Source organism: Lichenostomus cassidix, unplaced genomic scaffold, assembly GCF_008360975.1.
Source record: "Lichenostomus cassidix isolate B80296 unplaced genomic scaffold, HeHo_3.0 HiC_scaffold_33, whole genome shotgun sequence".
Taxonomy (NCBI): Eukaryota; Metazoa; Chordata; class Aves; order Passeriformes; family Meliphagidae; genus Lichenostomus; species Lichenostomus cassidix.
Window position 1 is genome coordinate 2165025 of NW_028147632.1, and position 19706 is coordinate 2184730.

At 53.2% G+C, this 19706-nt stretch overlaps 1 protein-coding gene and 1 long non-coding RNA gene across 3 annotated transcripts; both read right to left on the reverse strand.

Annotated features, from left to right (window-relative positions):
- Positions 1-246: 246 nt before the first annotated feature.
- On the reverse strand, positions 247-19702 carry LOC146421457 (uncharacterized). The gene is given in 9 exon segments (XM_085047152.1): positions 247-453; positions 4045-4229; positions 5840-6218; positions 6220-6296; positions 7424-7664; positions 12541-12719; positions 15115-16519; positions 18542-18775; positions 19443-19702. Coding segments are annotated over 9 exon segments (2979 nt in total). The 5' UTR covers positions 19578-19702; the 3' UTR covers positions 247-309.
- Positions 17474-18412, reverse strand: LOC146421458 (uncharacterized). Of its 2 annotated transcripts, XR_014848749.1 has the most exons (4): positions 18345-18412; positions 18177-18249; positions 17609-17734; positions 17474-17568 (listed from the first exon to the last, which is right to left on the reverse strand). It is a non-coding gene; the product is annotated as an uncharacterized LOC146421458 (long non-coding RNA). The 2 variants fall into 2 exon arrangements; XR_014848748.1 differs by lacking the exon at positions 18345-18412 and having other exon boundaries at positions 18177-18297.
- Positions 19703-19706: the final 4 nt, after the last annotated feature.

The following is a 19706-nucleotide window of genomic DNA, read 5'->3' on the forward strand; positions in this document are numbered from 1 at the left end:
CCTCCCAGGCCCCGCCCCCCGGCGCTCTACCCGCGCTCCGCGCTCAGCGCAGCGCCGCCGCCATCTTGGAGCCGCAGGCCACGCCCCCTCCCCGGCCACGCCCCCTTAAAGGCGCCGCGGCGCTTTATCCCGCCAGCCCCGCCCACCCGTGACGTCATATCGCGACACAACCACGCCCACAAAGAGAGCTAAACAAAAGGCGGCGTTTATTGGGCGGGGCTAGCGGGGGGCGGGGCTAGAGCGCGAAGGGGGCGTGGTTTGTCCGAGGGGGCGTGGCCAGCGGTGGGCGTGGCCTGGCGGTGGGCGGGGCTAGTCCGAGTCGGAGAGCACGATGATCTCCTCGGGGTCGCACTGAGTGCCCACGCTGGTCTGGCAGGGAAATTTGGGGATTTTTGGGGTTTTTTGGGGATTTTTTGGGGAAATTTGGGGGTAATTTGGGGTGTTTTGGGGGATCTTGGAGCAGCTGAGGAGCTCCCGAAGCCTCCAGGAGCCCCAAATTCACCCCAAACCCCATAGAAATCCCCTAAATCCCTATTTCAACCCCCCAGGATTCCCCCAAAAATCCCATTTTTTCCCCCAAAAATCCCATTTTTTCCCCCAAATCCCCATTTTTCCTCCCCAAAAATCCCTTTTTTTCCCCAAAATTCCATTTTTTCCTCCCAAAATCCCAATTTCCAAAAATCCCATTTTTCCCCTAAAATCCATTTTTCCCCAAAATCCTATTCCTAAAATCCATTTTTCTCTCCCAAATCCCATTTTTCCCCCAAAAAATCCCAATTTTTCCCCAAAATCCCATTTTCCCCAAATTTTTTTCCCCAAAATCCCCAATTTTTCCCCAATTTTTTCCCCAAAAATCCCATTCTTCCCCAATTTTTTCCCCCAAAATCCATTTTTTCCCCAAATTTTTCCCCCCAAAAATCCCCATTTTCCCCAAAATCCCATTTTTTCCCCAAATCTCACCTTGCAGTAGGAATTCACGGAGCTGCTGACCAGCTCTCCCCAATGACCCCAAATGACCCAAAATCCCCATTTTTCCCCCCAAATCTCACCTTGCAGTAAGAACTGACCGAGCTGCTGACCAGCTCTCCCCCCGGCGAGTCAGCCCAATGACCCCAATGACCCCAAAATCCCCATTTTTTTCCCAAAATCCCCATTTTTCCCCCAAATTCAGCTCACCTTGCAGTAGGAATTGCTCACGGAGCTGCTGACCAGCTCTCCCCAATGACCCCAAATGACCCAAAATCCCCATTTTTCCCCCCAAATCTCACCTTGCAGTATGAGCTCACGGAGCTGCTGACCAGCTCTCCCCCCGGCGAGTCAGCCCAATGACCCCAAATCCCCATTTTCCCCCCAAATTCAGCTCCCCTTACAATAAGAATTCACGGAGCTGCTGACCAGCTCTCCCCAAACACCCCAAATGACCCAAAACCCCATTTTTTCCCCCATTTTTCCACCAAAACCCCCATTTTTCTCCTCAAAATTCCCATTTTTCCCCCAAATCCCCATTTTTCCCCCTAAAATCCCCATTTTTCCCCCCAAAACTCTCACCTTACAATAACAATTCATAGAGCTGCTGACCAGCTCTCCCCAATGACCCCAAATGACCCAAAATCTTCATTTTTCCCCCCAAATCTCACCTTACAGTAGGAATTGCTCACGGAGCTGCTGACCAGCTCTCCCCAATGACCCCAAAAATTCCCATTTTTTCCCCCAAAATCCCCATTTTTCCCCCAAAATCCCCATTTTTTCTCCCAAAATCCCCATTTTTCCCCCCAAATCTCACTTTACAATAGGAATTCACTGAGCTGCTGACCAGCTCTCCCCAATGACCCCAAATGACCCCAAAACCCCATTTTTCCCCCCATTTTTCCCCAAATCCCATTTTTCTCCCCAACATCCCATTTTTCCCTCCAAAATCCCCACTTTTCCCCCAAAAATCTTAATTTTTTTCCCCATTTTTCCCCCCAAATCTCACCTTACAGTATGAGTTCACGGAGCTGCTGACCATCCCCTTAATTACTCAAAATTCCCATTTTTTCCCCCAAAATCCCATTTTTTCCCCAAAACTCACACAAAATAACTCAACTCTACCACTCTCCCCAAACCCCAAAATCCCCATTTTTCCACAAATCCCCCATTTTTTCCCAAAATCCTCATTTTCACAAATCCCAAATTTTTCCCCTAAAATCCCAATTTTTCTCCCACAAAACCCTCATTTTTCCCCAAAATCCCCATTTCTCCCAAAACCCCCATTTTTTCCCCACCCAAAATCCCCTCATTTTTCCCCCAAAATCCCCATTTCTCCCCTCTAAATCTCACTCTTGTGTATATGAGCTCACGGAGCTGCTGACCAGCTCTCCTAAATAACCCTAAATTCCCCATTTTTCCCCAAATCTCACCTTGCAGGAAAATTGCTCACGGAGCTGCTGACCAGCTTCCCCGGCGAGTCAGCCCACGACCCCAAACACCCTAAAATCCCCATTTTTCCCCTAAATTCATCTCACCTTTGCAGGAATTGCTCTGCCACGGAGCTGCTGACCAGCTCTCCCTAAACACCCTAAATGACCAAAACCCCATTTTTCCCCAATTTTCCCCCAAATCCCACTTTTCCCCATTTTCCCCCAAATCTCCCCCAAATTCCCCCAATTTTCCCCAAATTTTCCTTAAATTTTCCCCATTTTTCCCCAAAATCCCCAAATCTCCCCAAATCTCCCCATAATTTCACACTTCTCACCATCTCTCCCCCAAAACACCCCAAATCCCCATTTTTCCCCCCAAAATCCATCTTTTTTCCCCAAAATCCAATTTTCCCCAAAATCTCCATTTTTCCCCATTTTTCCCAAAATCCCCACTCTAATTCAGCTCACCTTACAGTAGGAATTCACGGAGCTGCTGACCAGCTCTCCCCAAACACCCCAAAATCCCCATTTTTCCCCCCAAATCTCTCACCTTACAATAGGAATTCACCGAGCTGCTGACCAGCTCTCCCCCCGGCGAGTCAGCCCAATGACCCCAATGACCCCAAATGACCCAAAATCCCCATTTTTCCCCCCAAATTCAGCTCACCTTACAGTAGGAATTGCTCACGGAGCTGCTGACCAGCTCTCCCCAATGACCCCAAACACCCCAAAATCCCCATTTTTTCCCCAAAATCCCCATTTTTCCCCCCAAATCTCTCACCTTACAGTATGAGCTCACGGAGCTGCTGACCAGCTCTCCCCCCAGTGAATCTGCCCAATGACCCCAATGACCCCAAACACCCCAAAATCCCCATTTTTCCCCCAAAAATCCCCATTTTTTCCCCAAAATCCCCATTTTTTCCCCCAAAATCCCCATTTTTGCCCCCAAATCTCACCTTACAGTACGAATTGCTCACGGAGCTGCTGACCAGTTCTCCCCAAAACCACCCCAAAATCCCCATTTTTCCCCCAAAAAATCTCTTTTCTTCCCCCATTTTTACTCCCAAAAATCCCATTTTCCCCAAAATCCCATTTTTTCCCCAAATCTCACCTTGCAGTAAGAATTCACGGAGCTGCTGACCAGCTCTCCCCAATGACCCCAAACACCCCAAAATCCCCATTTTTCCCCCCAAATCTCTCACCTTACAGTACGAATTCACGGAGCTGCTGACCAGCTCTCCCCAGTGACCCCAAATAACCCCAAAATCCCCATTTTTTCCCCATTTTTCCCCCCAAATCTCACCTTGCAGTATGAGTTAACAGAGCTGCTGACCAGCTCTCCCCCCGGTGAGTCAGCCCAATGACCCCAAACACCCCAAAATCCCCATTTTTCCCCCCAAATTCAGCTCACCTTACAATAGGAATTCACGGAGCTGCTGACCAGCTCTCCCCAAACACCCCAAATGACCCAAAACCCCATTTTTTCCCCCATTTTTCCACCAAAACCCCCATTTTTCTCCCCAAAATCCCCATTTTTCCCTCCAAAATCCCCATTTTTCCGCCAAAAATCCCCATTTTTTTCCCCATTTTTTCCCAAAATCCCCATTTTTCCCCCCAAATCTCTCACCTTACAAAAGGAGTTCACGGAGCTGCTGACCAGCTCTCCCCCCGGCGAGTCAGCCCGGGTGGAGTCGGGCAGGGGGCTGGGCAGGGGGGGAGGGGAGGCTGAGCCCCCCGAGGGGTGACCCTGCGGCTGCCCCTCCCCCACCGCGGGGCCACCCGTGGGAACCGCCAGGCTGGGGGAGGGGAGGGGAGAGGGGGGTGGGGATGCTGAAATTCAGCCAAAATTCAGCTAAAATTTACCAAAATTCACCCCAAATTCACCCAAAATTTACCAAAATTCACCCCAAATTCATCCTGAAATTTACCCAAAATTCAGCCCGAAATTTACCCAGATTTCACCCAGAATTTACCCAAAATTCACCCCAAATTCACCCAGATTTCACCCAGAATTTACCAAAAATTCACCCAATATTCACCCAGATTTCACCCAGAATTTACCCAAAATTCACCCCAAAATTCACCCCAAATTTACCCGAAATTCACCCAGAATTCCCACCAGGATTCCCAGAATTCACCCCAAAATTCCAACCAGGATTCCCAGAATTCACCCCAAAATTCAGCCCAAAATTCACCCAAAATTCACCCAGAATTTACCAAAAATTCACCCAAAATTCGCCCCGAAATTTACCCAAAATTCAGCTAGAACTCCAGCCAGGATCCCAAAATTCACCCCAAATTCAGCCCGAAATTCCACCAATGGCCCCCAAAATTCACCCAGAATTCCCACCAGGATTCCCAAAATTCACCCAGAATTCACCCCAAATTCACCCAGAATGCACCCCAAATTTACCCCAAATTCAGCCAAAATTCACCCAGAATTCACCCCAAAATTCCAACCAGGATTCCCAGAATTCACCCCAAAATTCATCCCGAAATTCACCCCGAAATTTACCCAAAATTCAGCCAGAACTCCAGCCAGGATCCCAAAATTCACCCCAAAAATTCCCAACAGGACCTCCAAAATTCCCTCCAGGACCCCAAAATCCCCCTAAATCTCCCCAAAACCTCCCCAAAATGCCCCAAATCCTCCCAAAATCCCCCCAGTTCCTCCCCAACCCCCCCCTAAATCCTTCCAAGACCCCCCAGGACCCCCAAATTTCCCCAAAATCCCCCCAAATCCTCCCCCTACCCAGGTCCTCCCCAAGGCTCCCACAAATCCCCAGAATCTTCCCAAAAGACCATCCCAAGATCCAGGCCCTCCAGGACCCAAGATCACATGACATCCAAGTCCTAGTGCTTCAGGATCTTACAGGCCATCCCAAAAATCCCCCAAAATCATTACTAAATCACAAATCATCACAAATCTAAACTCTCCAAGATCCCCAGGATACCCAAAAATTCCCCAGTTCTCCCCAAATCCCCCTGAAACTCCCCAAAACCTCCCCAAATCCCCCAAACTCCACCCAAAATCACCCCCAAACCAGCCAAAATCACCCAAATTCCCCAAAATCCTCCAGTCCTCCCAAATTCCTCCCAAATCCAAACCCCCAAAACCTCCCAAATCATCCCAAATCCATCCAAAACCTCCCAAGATTCACAAAAACCATCCCCAACCCCCAAAATCACCCAAACCTCCAAAATTTCATCACCAAAGATCCCCAAGCCCCCCAAATCTAGGCCCCAAAGACACTCCCAAAATCACTAGATCTCCCCTGAGTTCATCCAAAGCCACCTGAGCCTCAAAACGTCCCAGACCCCAGACATCCCAGGTTTCATCAAGCCCCCAAACCTCCCAAATCTGCCCCCAAACCTCCAAAATCCCTCAAAATCCCCAAAAACCCCCAAAATCCCCAGCCCTCCTCCCAGCCTCCCCTCACCTGCCCCCCCAGACAGCTCCATCCAACTCTGTTCCTGGGGCTCTGCGCCCTCCCCCATTCGGGAGGTGGAGCTGATCACCGCCCCTCCCCCACCCCCCACAGCCCCTCCCCCACCACCCCCCACCGCCCCTCCCCCTCCTCCTCCCGCGGGGGGCGGCGGGGTGGGGGAGGGGGAGCTGGGCGTGGTCTGGGGCGCGGCGGTGGGCGTGGCCTGGGGGGTGGGCGTGGCGCTGGGCGTGGTTTTGGGCGTGGCCTCGGAGGCGCCGCGGGGTGGGGGAGGGAGGGGGAGGGAGGGGGAGGGAGGGGGAGGAGGGGGAGGGGAGAGGCTTGGGCTCCAATTCCAGCAGGAAGAGCTCCGGGGTGGGGGAGGGGGAGGGGCGGGGGGAGGGGCGGGGGGCTGAGCCCCCCCCGGGCTGCTGGGAGACCCCCAAATCCTGGGAGACCCCCAAATCCGGACCTGGAGGGGAAAAATAAATATTAAAAATGTCCCAAAAAATAACCCAAAAAATAGCCCAAATTTACCCTCAGGAGCCCCAAAATTCCCCCAAAAATCCCAAAATTCCAACCCCCAGGAGCCCAAAATTCTCCCAAAATTCCAACTCTCAGGAGCCCAAAATTCCCAAAATTCCGATTCTCAGGACACCCGAAATTCCCAAAATTTCAACCCCCGGGAGCCAAAATTTCCCCTAAAATTCTTCCCCCCAGGAGCCCAAAATTCCCCAAAATTACAACTCTCAGGAGCCCAAAATTCCCAAAATTCTAACCCCCAGGACACCCAGAATTCATCCCCAAGAACCCCAAAATTCACCCCCAAAAAATCCCAAAATTCTCCCCCCAAGTTCCCCTGAAATTCCCCCAAAACCCCCAAAATTTTTCCTACCAAACCCTCAAAATTCCCCCAAATCCCCTCAAAAATCTCCCCAGGATCCCAAATTCTCCCCCCAGAATTCCAAAAATTCCAACCCCCAAAATCCCCAAAATTCCCTCTCAGGATCCCAAAATTTTTTCCCCCCAATATTCTCCAAATCCCCGAAATTCCCCAAAGATTCCCAAAATCCCGGAATTCCCAAATTCCCTCCCAGAATTCCCCAAATTCTCCCCAAATTCCCTCCCAAAATGCCCCAAATTCCCTCCCAGAATTTCCAAAAAATCCCAAAATCCCCCAAATTTCCTCCCAAAATTCCCCAAATTTCCTCTCAAAATCCCCCAAATTCCCTCCCGGAATTCCCACCAAAATTCCCCAAAAATCCCAAAATCCCCCAAATTCCTCCCAGAATTCCCCAACTTTCCCCCAAATTTTCCACCAAATTCCCTCCCAAAATTCCCTGAATTTCCCCCAAATTTCCTCTCAAAATCCCCAAAAATTCCTCCCAAAATTCCTCAATTTTCCCCCCAAATCTCCCCAAAATCCCCCAAATTCCCTCCCAGAATTCCCAAAATTCCCCAATTTTCCTCCCAGAATTCCCCAATTTTCCCCCAAATTGCCTCCCAAAATTCCCTGAATTTCCCCCAAAAATCCCAAATTTCCTCCCAAATTCCCGCCAAATTCCCTCCCAGAATTCCCAAAATTCCCAATTTCCCCACCCTGGGCCGCTGTGGCTTCTCGTCCTTCCTCTGCCTCTTCCTCCTCCTCCTCTGCTTCCTCTTCCTCTTCCGTTTCCTCTTCCTCCTTCACCTTCACTCTCCCTTCAGTCTCCGAGGATTCTTCTTCCTCTTCCTCCTCCTCTTCCTCTTCTTCATCTTCTTCTTCTTCTTCTTCTTCTTCTTCCTCATCTTCTTCCTCCTCTTCTTCCTCCTCTTCTTCCTCTTCCTCCTCTCTCTTCCTCTGCGGATGAAGGAAGTTTTTTTGGGATTTTCCCTTTTTCCCTTTCCTCTTCCATTTCCTCTTCCTTTTCCTGCTCTTCCTCCTCCTCCTCTTCCTCTTTTCCCAGCTTTTTTTTCTGCTCTTCCTCCTCCTTTTCCTCCCATTTCCTCTTCCTTTTCCTGTCCTTCCTCCTCTTTTCCCTCCTCCTCTTCCTCCTCATTTTCCTCCTCCATTTCCTGTCCTTTCTCCTCCATTTCTTCCTCTTTCCTGCCCTTCCTTCTTCTCTTCCTCCTCTATTTCCTTTTTCCTTTCCTGCCCTTCTTTCTTTTCCCTCCATCTCTTCCTCTTTTACTTCCTCTTCCTCCTCCTTTTCCTCATTTTCCTGCTTTTTCCTTTTCCTTCTCTTCCTCCTCCTTTTCCTCCACTTTCTCCCATTTCCTGCTCTTCCTCTTTTCCCCTCTTCCTCCTCCATTTCCTCTTCCTTTTCCTGCTCTTCCTCCTCCTCTTCCTCCTCTTTTCCCAGCTTTTCTTTCTGCTTTTCTTCCTCCATTTCCTGTCCTTCCTTCTTTTCCCTTCACCTCTTCCTCCACTTTTTCCTCTTCCTTTTCCTGCTTTTCCTCATCTTTTTCTTCCTCCATTTCCTCTTCCCTTTCCTGCTTTTCCTACTCTTTTCCCTTCACCTCTTCCTCTTTTTCCTCTTCCTCTTTTTCCTCTTCCTCTTTTTCTCCTTTTGCTCTTTTTCCTGCTCTTTTTTCCTTTTCCTTCTCCTCTTCCTCCTCCTCCTCTTCTTCCACTTTCTCTCATTTCCTGCTCTTCCTCTTCCTCCTCCATTTCCTCCTCCATTTCCTCTTTTCCTGCCTTTCTTTATTCTCTTCTCCTTCCATGTCCTCTTTTCCCACTCTTCCTCTTCCTCCTCTTCCTCTTCCTGCCTTTTCCTTCCTTCTCCATTTCCTGCTCTTCCTCCTGCTTTCCTCTTCCTTTTCCCACTTTTCTTCCTCTTCCCTCTCATTTTCCTCCATTTCCTATTTCCAACTTTTCCTCTTCTTCCTCCTTTTCCTGCTCTTCCTCCTCCTCCATTTCCAGCTCCCATTTCCCCTTTCCCCTCCCATTTTTCCTGGTGCACTTCCAGCTCTCCTTTCCCATTTCCCATCATTTCCCACTTTCCCATCCCGTTTTTCCCAGTTTTTCCCAGTTTTCCAGCTCCCATTTCCCATTATTTCCCGGCATTTTCCCCAGTTTCTCCAGCGCACTTCTGGTTCCCATTTCCCATCGTTTCTCGCCTTCCCATCCCGTTTTTCCTGCTGGTTTTCCTGCAGTTTTTCCCATTTTTTCCCACCTTCCCATCCCATTTTTCCCACCGTTTTTCCCGTTATTTCCCACCTTCCCATCCCATTTTTCCTGCTGTTTTTCCAGAGTATTTCCAGCTCCCATTTCCCATCGTTTCCCACCTTCCCCTCCCATTTTCCCCGCCGTTTTTCCTGTTTTTCCCACTCTTTTTCCCATTATTTCCCACCTTCCTGTCTCGTTTTTCCGGCTGTTTTTCCCACCGTTTCTCCCGCCATTTCTTCCACCTTCCCATCCCGTTTTTCCCGCCGTTTCTCCCGCGGTTTTCCCTGGTTTTTCCCACCGTTTTTCCCACCTTCCCGTCCTGTTTCTCCCACCGTTTCTCCCGTCATTTCCCACCTTCCTTTCCCGTTTTTCCCACCTTCCCCTCCCATTTTTCCCGCCATTTTTCTTGTTTTTCCCGCCATTTCTCCTGCGGTTTTTCCCACCTTCCTCTCCCATTTTTCTCGCCATTTTTCCCGTTTTTCCCACCGTTTCTCCTGGTTTTTCCCGTCCCGTTTTTCCCGCTGTCTCTCCCGCGGTCTCTCCTGGTTTTTCCCACCTTCCCATCCTGTTTTTCCCAGTGGTTTCCCTGTTTCTCCTGCCGTCTCTCCCATCATTTCCCACATTCCCATCCCATTTTTCCCGCTGTTTCTCCCAATTTTTCCCACCTTCCCCTCCCATTTTTCTCACAATTTTTCCTGTTTTTCCCACCATTTCTCCCATCATTCCCCACCTTCCCTTCCCGTTTTTCCCAGTTTTTCCCACTGTTTCTTCCATTTTTCCCGCCGTTTCTCCCATTATTTCCCACCTTCCGGTCCCATTTTTCCCACCATTTTTCCCGCCACTTCTCTCGCTGTTTCTCCCATCACTTCCCACCTTCCCGTCTCGTTTCTCCCGTGGTTTCTCCCGTTATTTGCCACCTTCCCTTCCTGTTTTTCCCACCGTTTTTCCCACCTTCCCCTCCCATTTTTCCCGCCATTTTTCCCCGTTTCTCCTGCCGTTTCTCCTGCGGTCTCTCCCATCATTTCCCACTTTCCCATCCCGTTTTTCCCACCGTTTTTCCCACCTTCCCGTCCCGTCTCTCCTGCGGTCTCTCCCGTCATTTCCCACCTTCCTGTCCCGTTTTTCCCACCGTTTTTCCCATTTCTCCCATCATTTCCCACCTTCCCATCCTGTTTTTCCCGCCGTTTCTCCCGACGTTTTTCCCAGTTTTTCCCACCTTCCTGTCCTGTTTTTCCCGACGTTTTTCCCGCGGTATTTCCCACCTTCCCATCCCGTCTCTCCCACAGTTTCTCCCATCATTTCCCACCTTCCCCTCCTGTTTTTCCAAATGTTTCTCCCAGTTTCTCCCACCTTCCCGTCCCGTTTCTCCCGTCATTTCCCACCGTTTTTCCTGCCAATTCTCCCGCCATTTCTTCCACCTTCCCATCCCATTTTTCCCACCTTCCTGTCCCATTTTTCCCACCATTTTTCCTGTTTCTCCCAGGGTTTCTCCCATCATTTCCCACCTTGCCGTCCCGCCTTTCCCGCCGTCTCTCCCGTTATTTCCCACCTTCCCCTCCCATTTCTCCCGCCATTTTTCCCATTTCTCCCACTGTTTCTCCCGCTGTTTCTCCCATCACTTCCCACCTTCCTGTCCCGCCTTTCCTGCCGTTTCTCCCAGTTTTTCCCACCTTCCCACCCCATTTTTCCCACCGTTTTTCCCACTGTTTTTCCCACTTTCCCCTCCCATTTTTCCCAGTGTTTTTCCCGGTGTTTCTCCCATCATTTCCCACCTTCCCCTCCCGTTTTTCTGGCTGTTTCTCCTGCCGTTTCTCCCGGTTTCTCCCACCTTCCCATCCCGTTTCTCATCCCGTTTTTCCCGTTATTTCCCACCTTCCCCTCCCCTTTTTCCCGCCATTTTTCCCGCTGTTTCTCCCACCATTTCTCCCGGGGTCTCTCCCATTTTTCCCACCTTCCCCTCCCGTTTCTCCCGCCGTCTCTCCCATTATTTCCCACCTTCCTGTCCCATTTTTCCCGCTGTTTTTCCCACCGTTTCTCCCACCATTTCTTCCACCTCCCCATCCCATTTTTCCCACCTTCCCATCCCGTTTTTCCCGTCATTTCCCACCTTCCCCTCCTGTTTTTCCCTGCTGTTTCTCCCATCATTTCCCCTCCTTCCCGTCCCGTTTTTCCTGCCATCTCTCCCGCGGTCTCTCCCATTATTTCCCACCTTCCTGTCCCGTTTCTCCCGTTATTTCTCACCTTCCCTTCCCGCCTTTCCCGCTGTTTTTCCCGCCGTTTTTCCCGCCATTTCTCCCACCATTTCCCACCTTCCCATCCTCTTTTTCCCGCCGTTTCTCCCAGGGTTTCTCCCGGGGTTTCTCCTGGTTTTTCCCACCGTTTTTCCCACCTTCCCGTCCCGTTTTTCCCGCTGTTTTTCCCACCATTTCTCCTGCCGTCTCTCCCGTCATTTCCCACCTTCCCGTCCCATTTTTCCTGCCATTTCTCCTGCATTTTTTCCCGGTTTTTCCCACCTTCCCGTCCCGTTTGTCCTGCGGTATTTCCCACCTTCCCCTCCCATTTTTCCCCACCGTTTCTCCCATCATTTCCCACCTTCCTGTCCCGTTTTTCCCGCCGTTTCTCCTGGGGTTTCTCCTGGTTTTTCCCACAGTTTTTCCCACCTTCCCGTCCTGTTTCTCCCGTCATTTCCCACCTTCCCGTCCTGCCTTTCCTGCCGTTTCTCCCGGTTTTCCCCACCTTCCCATCCCATTTTTCCCACCGTTTTTCCCATTGTTTTTCCCACTGTTTTTCCTGGTGTTTCTCCCATCATTTCCCACCTTCCCATACCATTTCTCCCTCCATCTCTCCAGTCATTTCCCACTTTCCCCTCCCATTTTTCCCGTCATTTCCCACCTTCCCGTCCTGTTTCTCCTGCCATTTCTCCCGCCGTTTTTCCCGGTTTTTCCCCACTTTCCCCTCCCATTTTTCCTGCCATTTCTCCCACCGTTTTGTCCATTTTTCCTGCTGTTTCTCCCGGGGTTTCACCCGGTTTTTCCCACCGTTTTTCCCACCTTCCCATCCTGTTTCTCCTGCCGTTTCTCCTATCATTTCCCACCTTCCCCTCCCATTTTCCCCGTCATTTCCCACCTTCCCGTCCCGTTTTTCCCGCCGTTTCTCCCGGTTTTCCCACCATTTTTCCCACTTTCCCTTCCCATTTTTCCCGCCATTTCTCCCGCATTTTTTCCCGTTATTTCCCACCTTCCCGTCCTGTTTCTCCCGCTGTTTCTCCCAGTTTCTCCCACCTTCCCATCCTGTTTCTCCCGCCATTTCTCCCGTCATTTCCCACCTTCCCATCCTGCCTTTCCCGCTGTCTCTCCCGTTATTTCCCACCTCCCCATCCCATTTTTCCTGTCATTTCCCACCTTCCCCTCCTGTTTTTCCCTGCTGTTTCTCCCAGGGTTTTTCCCGTTATTTCCCACCTTCCCATCCCATTTTTCCCAGTTTCTCCCACCTTCCCGTCCCATCTCTCCCACCATTTCTCCCGTCATTTCCCACCTTGCCATCCCATTTTTCCCACTATTTCGCCCACCTTCCCGTCCCGTCTCTCCCGCGCTCTCTCCCGGTTCCTGCGCCGCCCCTCGGGCTCTCTCAGCCTCTCCTGCCGCTGGGCGAAGCGCGCGATGACGTCATCGAGGCGCGCCAGGGCCAAGCGGCGATTGCGGCGAAGTCGCTGCGCCAGTTCGGGGTCAGAGAGAGCCGGGTCAGTGCCTGGGGAAATCCCAAAAAAAATTTAATAAAATTAACAAAATTAACAAAAAAATCCCAAAATTCACAAGGGTCAGAGAGAGCTGGGTCAGTGCCTGAAAATCCCAAAAAAAATTAATAAAATTAACAAAAAAATCCCAAAATTCACAAGGGTCAGACAGAGCCAGGTCAGTGCCTGGGGAAATCCAAAAAAAATTAATAAAATTAACAAAAAAATCCCAAAATTCACAAGGGTCAGACAGCGCTGGGTAAGTGCCTGAAATCCCAAAATAAATTAATAAAATTCACTAAATTCACAAAATTCACAAGGGTCAGAGAGAGCCGGGTCAGTGCCTGAAAATCCCAAAAAAAATTAACAAAATTAACAAAAAAATCCCAAAATGCACAAGGGTCAGACAGCACAGGGTCAGTGCCTGGGGAAATCCAAAAAAAATTAATAAAATTAACAAAAAAATCCCAAAATTCACAAGGGTCAGACAGCGCCGGGTCAGTGCCTGGGGAAATCCCCAAAAAAATCCTAAAAATTAACAAAATTAACAAAAAAATCCCAAAATTCACAAGGGTCAGACAGCGCCGGGTCCGTGCCTGAAAATCCCCAAAAAATCCCAAAAAAATCCCAAAAAATCCCAAAATTCACAAGGGTCAGACAGAGCTGGGTCAGTGCCTGAAAATCCCAAAAATTAACAAAATTAACAAAAAAATCCCAAAATTCACAAGGGTCAGACAGCGCCGGGTCAGTGCCTGGGGAAATCCCCAAAAAAATTAATAAAATTAACAAAATTAACAAAAAAATTCCAAAATCCACAAGGGTCAGACAGCACCGGGTCAGTGCCTGGGGAAATCCCCAAAAAATCCAAAAATTCCCAAAATTCACACAAAGGTTGGTGCCTGGAGAATTCCCAAAAAAATCCCCAAAATCACAAAATTCCCAGAAAGGTCCATGCCTGGAGAATTTCCAAAAATTCCCAAAATTCCCAGAAAGGTCTGTGCCTGGAGAATTCCAAAAAAACCCCAAAATTTCACAAAATTCACAAAAAGGTCAGTGCCTGCAAACCCCAAAATTCACAAAATGGTCTGTGCCTGAAATCCCAAAATTCCCAAAATTCCCAAAAAGGCCTGGGCAGCTTTCATCCCATTCTTTTCTCTGATTTCTCCATCCTTTTCCCACCACTTTTCCATTTCCTTTCCCATTTTTCCCCATTTTCTTCCACGTTTTTCTCATTATCTTGGACGTTTTCCCATTTCCTATCCCATTTTCCCCCTACATTCCCCTTTTCCAACCATTTTTCCATTTTCTTCCCCATTTCTCCCATTTCTCATCCTGTTTTTCCCCCACTCCCCCACACTTCCTCATTTTCCCATTTTCTTCCACGTTTTTCCCATTTTCTTCTACGCTCTTCCATTTTTTCCATGGTTTTCCATTTCCTATCCCATTTTCCTGTTTCCCCCTTCTCCCACCATTTTCCCATTTTTCCATTTTCTATTCCATTTCCCATCCCATTTTCCCACCACTTTCTCATTTTCCCACCATTTTTCCATTTCCTCTCCCATTTTCCCCACTTTCCCAACTTCCCCACTGTTTTCTCACCATTTTCCCACTTTCTTCCCCATTTCCATTTCCTATCCCATTTTTCCATTTCCCATCCCATTTCCCCTTCACTTTCCCACCATTTTTTTACCATTTTTCCATTTTCTTCCACATCTTCGCCACTTCTCATCCCACTTTTCCCATTTCTCCCTACTTCCCCCGATTTTTCCATTTCCTCCCATGATTTTCCCATTTCCTATGCCATTTTTGTTTCCCCATTTCCCATTCCATTTTCCCCTGTTTTTCCCCATTTTTCCCTGTTTTTCTCCATCCCATTCCCATTTTCCCCCCATATCTGGCCAGTACTGATCAGTGAGGTGTGTTCCTTTATTCCCACCCCATTTTTCCCCATTTTCCCCATTTTTGTCCCATTTCCCCCATTTTTTCCCCATTTCCCATACCCGGCCGGTACTGGTCGGTCAGATGGCTCCCGAAGTTGTACACCAGGTCCAGGTGTCTCCTCTCCTGACTGTTCCCCTATTCCCACCCCGTTTTCTCCCATTTTTCCCCATTTTCTCCTGTTTTTCCCCATTTTCTCTCCATTCCCCATACCTGGCCGGTACTGGTCTGTCAGGTGACTCCCAAAGTTGTACACCAGGTCCAGGTGTCTCCTCTCCTGACTGTTCCCCTATTCCCACCCCATTTTCCCCCATTTTCTCCTGGCTTTTCCCCATTTTCTCCTGGCTTTTCCCCATTTCCCATCCCATTTTCTCCCTGTTTTTCCCCATTTTTCCCCATTTTCTCCTGGTTTTTCCCCATTTTTCCCCATTTTCTCCTGGTTTTTCCCCATTTTCTCTCCATTCCCCATACCCGGCCGGTACTGGTCGGTCAGGTGGCTCCCGAAGTTGTACACCAGGTCCAGGTGTCTCCTCTCCTGCAGCCGGTTGCCCACCTCGCGGAACGCCTCCTGCGCCATGTTCTCCATCTGCCGCCGGCCCAGCCCCAGCCCGTGCCGCGCGCTGGCGCCGCGGATCTCGCGCAGGATGTCCGAGTAGTCGGGGAAGGCGTCGGGCCGGTTGATGAAGCGCTCGATGCTGCGGTTCACCTCGGGGTAGCGCGTGCCGCGGAAGCGGATCCGCTGCTCCAGCACGCGCCCCGTCAGGCTGCTGCACTCCTTCAGCTGGCACAGCCGCCGGAAGATGCGCATCATCCTCCGCTTGAGCCGGTTCTCCTGCAGGTACGGCGAGTCCGCCGAGTCCAGGTCCTGGAAGTCGAGCTCGCGCTCCTGCAGCCGCCGGATCTCGCCGGCGTAGACGCGCAGCAGGTTCTCCAGGTAGCGGATCTGGCGCTTGGAGCCGCCTGGCCGGGAGGGAGCGGCCGGCTGGGCGGGGTCAGCGTGGCCGGAGGAGCCGTCGGGGTGTTGGGATGGAGCGTTGGGATGTTGGGATGAAGTGCTGGAATTCTGGGATGAAGTGCTGGAATGCTGGGATGAGGCGCTGGGATGCTGGGATGAGGCGCTGGGATACTGGGATGAGGTGTTGGGATACTGGGATGAGGTGTTGGGATACTGGGATGAGGCGCTGGCATACTGGGATGAGCCCTTGGGGCACTCAGGAGAACCAGCAGGACACTGGGAAGAGCCTTCGGGATACTGGGATGAAGCGTTGGGAAACTGGGATGAGGCGTTGGGATACTGGGATGAACTTCCAGGATACTGGGATGAAGCTCCAGGACACTGGGATGAATCCCCAGCCGCACACTGGGATGAACTGGTGGGACACTGGCTTGGCTCTGTGGCGGAGCTCCGCGAGGCGACTCCGGCCGGGCAGCGGGCAGCTCCACCGTGGGGACACTGAGCAGCTCCACCGTGGGGACACTGAGCAGCTCCGCCGTGAGGACACTGGGCAGCTCCGCCGTGAGGACACTGGGCGGCTCCATCGGGACACTGGGCTGAACTGGGAGGGCACTGGTCAGCGCTGGGAGGGCACTGGTCAGCGCTGGGAGCACAGCGGTCAGCGCTGGGAGCACAGCGGTCGGTCAGCGGCCGCAGCGGCAGGCGGCGGCGCAGCGCCCGCGCCTTGAGCACGGTGCAGAGCTCGTTGATGTAGACGTAGATCTTGCCGCGGCGGCTCCGCGCCCGCCGCAGCAGCCGGCCCAGAATGTTCCGGAACTCGGCGGAGGCCAGGAAGGCGGGCTGGGCGCGCAGGTGCCGCGAGCTCAGGAAGGGCAGCACCTCGGGGTGCTCCTGCGTCAGCGGCGCGCACAGCGACAGGAACTGCGGGGACAGACACACCTGCGTTACCTGGGACACCTGGGGTACACCTGAGATACACCTGGGGACACCTGGGGACACCTGAGATACACCTGGGGACATCTGAGATACACCTGGGACATCTGGGATAGAACTGGGACACACCTGTGTTACCTGGGGGCACCTGGGATACACCTGGGACACCTGGGATACACCTGGGGATACCTGAGATACACCTGAGATACACCTGGGGACACCTGAGATACACCTGGGGACACCTGAGATACACCTGGGGGCACCGGGGGGCACCTGGGATACACCTGGGGATACCTGAGATACACCTGGGATAGAACTGGGATACACCTGCGTTACCTGGGGGCACCTGGGATACACCCGGGATACACCTGGGACACCTGAGATACACCTGGGATACACCTGAGGACACCTGGGATACACCTGGGATACCTTAGATACCCCTGGGATACACCTGGGTGCACCTGGGGACACCTGGGATAGAACTGGAATACACCTGGGGACACCTGGGGGCACCTGGAATACCTGAGATACACCTGGGATACACCTGCGTTACCTGGGGACACCTGAGATACACCTGGCAGCACCTGAGATAGAACTGGCAGCACCTGAGATAGAACTGGAGGCACTTGGGGACACCTGGGATACACCTGGGGGCAGCTGGGGACACCTGGATGGAACTGGGGACACCTGAGATACACCTGGCTACAACCAGGTTATGCCTGGGGACACCTGGGATACACCTGAGTGCACCTGGGATACAGTTTTCTATAGAGAACTGGGATACACCTGGGATACACCTGGGGACACCTGGGATACACCTGAGGGCACCTAGGGACACCTGGGATAGAACTGGACACACCTGGACACTCTTTGCACACAGCCAAATACACCTGGGGACACCTGGGACACACCTGCACCACACCGGGACACACCTGGGGACACACCTGGACACACCCAGAACCAACAGGACACACCTGGGGCACACCTGGGACACACCTGCACCACAACTGAACACACCTGGACACACCAGGCAGCACCTGAGACACCTGCGGACACCTTGAGCACACCTGGGGACACCTGGGACACACCTGGGGTCACTCTAGACACACCCTGACACACCTGGACATAGCTAGGACACACCTGGGCAGGACGAAGTCACACCCAGGACACACCCAGGGACACTTGAGACACACCTGGACACACCTGGGGATACTTTGAACACACCTGGACACACCCAGAGACACTTGGGACACACCTGGACATGGCCAAGACACACCTGGGCACACCCAGAACACACCTGGGGTCACCTGGGGCTACTTGGGACACACCCAGGGCACACCTGAGGTCACCTTGAACACACCTGGGGCACACCTGAACAGAGCTGGAACACACCTGGGGACACCTGGGACACACCTGCCCATAGCCAAGACACACCTGGGCACACCCAGAACACACCCAAACACACCTGGGTGCACCTGAGCTATACCTGGGGCACACCTGGGGCTACTTGGGACACACCCAGGCACACCTGAGGTCACCTTGAACACACCTGGGGAACACATGGGATACACCTGAACACACCTGGGGACACTTGGAACACACCCAGGACACACCTGGGGCCACTTGGGACACACCCAGGACACACCTGGGGATAGCTAGGATCACCTTGAACACACCTGGGGCACACCTGAACACAGCTGGAACACACCTGGGGACACCTGGGACACACCTGGCCATGGCCAACACACACCTGGGCACACCCAGAACACACCTGGGGCACATCTGGGACACACCTGGGGACACCTGAGGTCACTCGGGACACACCTGGGCACACCCAGAACACACCCAAACATACCTGAACACACCTGAGCTACACCTGGGAGGGTTCAGGGACCACCCAACTTCCCCAATTTTGGGGCCCCTCCCCCTCCCCTCAGGCCCCGCCCACCCGCATCAGGCCCCGCCCACTCACACCAGGCCCCGCCCCCTCCCCTGGCCCCGCCCCCTCACCTCCCGGAAGAGTCTCTCGTTCTCCTCGCGGAAAGCTCCGCCCCTCCCCCCGCCGCTCTGGGGGCTCTCGGGAGGGGGGGGAGGGGCGGGGGGAGGGGCGGGGCTGGGGGAGGAGCCCGAGGGGGAGGGGCCCGAGGGGGAGGGGCCCGAGGGGGAGGGGCCAACGTCTTCATCATCATCCAGGACGATGATTGGCTGGAGGGGAGGAGCAGCCATGGGGGAGGGGCGGAGAGCCTGGGGGGAGGGGAGGGGGGAGGGGTTAGGGGGAGGAGCCTGGGGGGTACCCACTGCCCCTCCCCCACCCGGAAGTGAACCCAGAATTCCCCTCCCCCACCCGGAAATCCCCCCCAAATCCCGCCCCTCCCCCACCCCAGTTCCCCTCCCCCACCCGGAACCCCAAATTCTGCCCTTTTCGCCTCCTGGAGCCCCAAAATCCACCCAAAATCCACCCAAAATCCACCCAAAATCCACCCCGAACTGCCCCTCCCCCAACCTCCTCCCCAAATCCCGCCGCCCCTTCCCCCACAGTCCCCCAACTCCCCTCCCTCCCCCGCGTCCCAAACCCCCAAATCTCCTCTCCCCTCCCCCGAGTGACTCCAAACCCCCAAAATCGCCCCAAACTCCGCTCCCTCCCCCGCCCCAAACCCCCAAATCCCCTTTCCCCAAAACTCCGCCCTCCCCCAGTAACCCCAAAATCCCCCCAAAACCCCAAAATCGCCCCAAAACCCCCCAAAATCTCCCCAAAATCTCCCCAAAACCCCCCAACCCCCCCACCCCCTCCCCCCCCCACCGCCCCCGCCGCTCCCGCCCTGCCCTTGCCCCCGCCCCCCGCAGGCCCCGCCCCCCGCTCGCCCCGCCCCTCCCGCCCCGCTCCGCTCCCCCCGGCGCTCTCCCGCCGCACCGAGCTCCCCGCGCCGCGCCGCGCCGCACCGGAAGTGTCGCTCCGCGCCGGGCCGGCCGAGCGGGCGCCGCCATGACACCGTACAAAGGGAGGGGCGTGGCCAGCCCGCCGCCCAATCGCCGCGCGCCGCCTCATCCGGGGCTCCCAGCCGCCCGGGCGGGCGCCGCCATCTTACCGGGCGGGCCCACGCCCCGTTAACCCTCGCGGGCCCGCGGCGGGGCGGAGCGCTGCTCGCGGCGGGGCGGAGCGGGCAGGAGGAGAGGA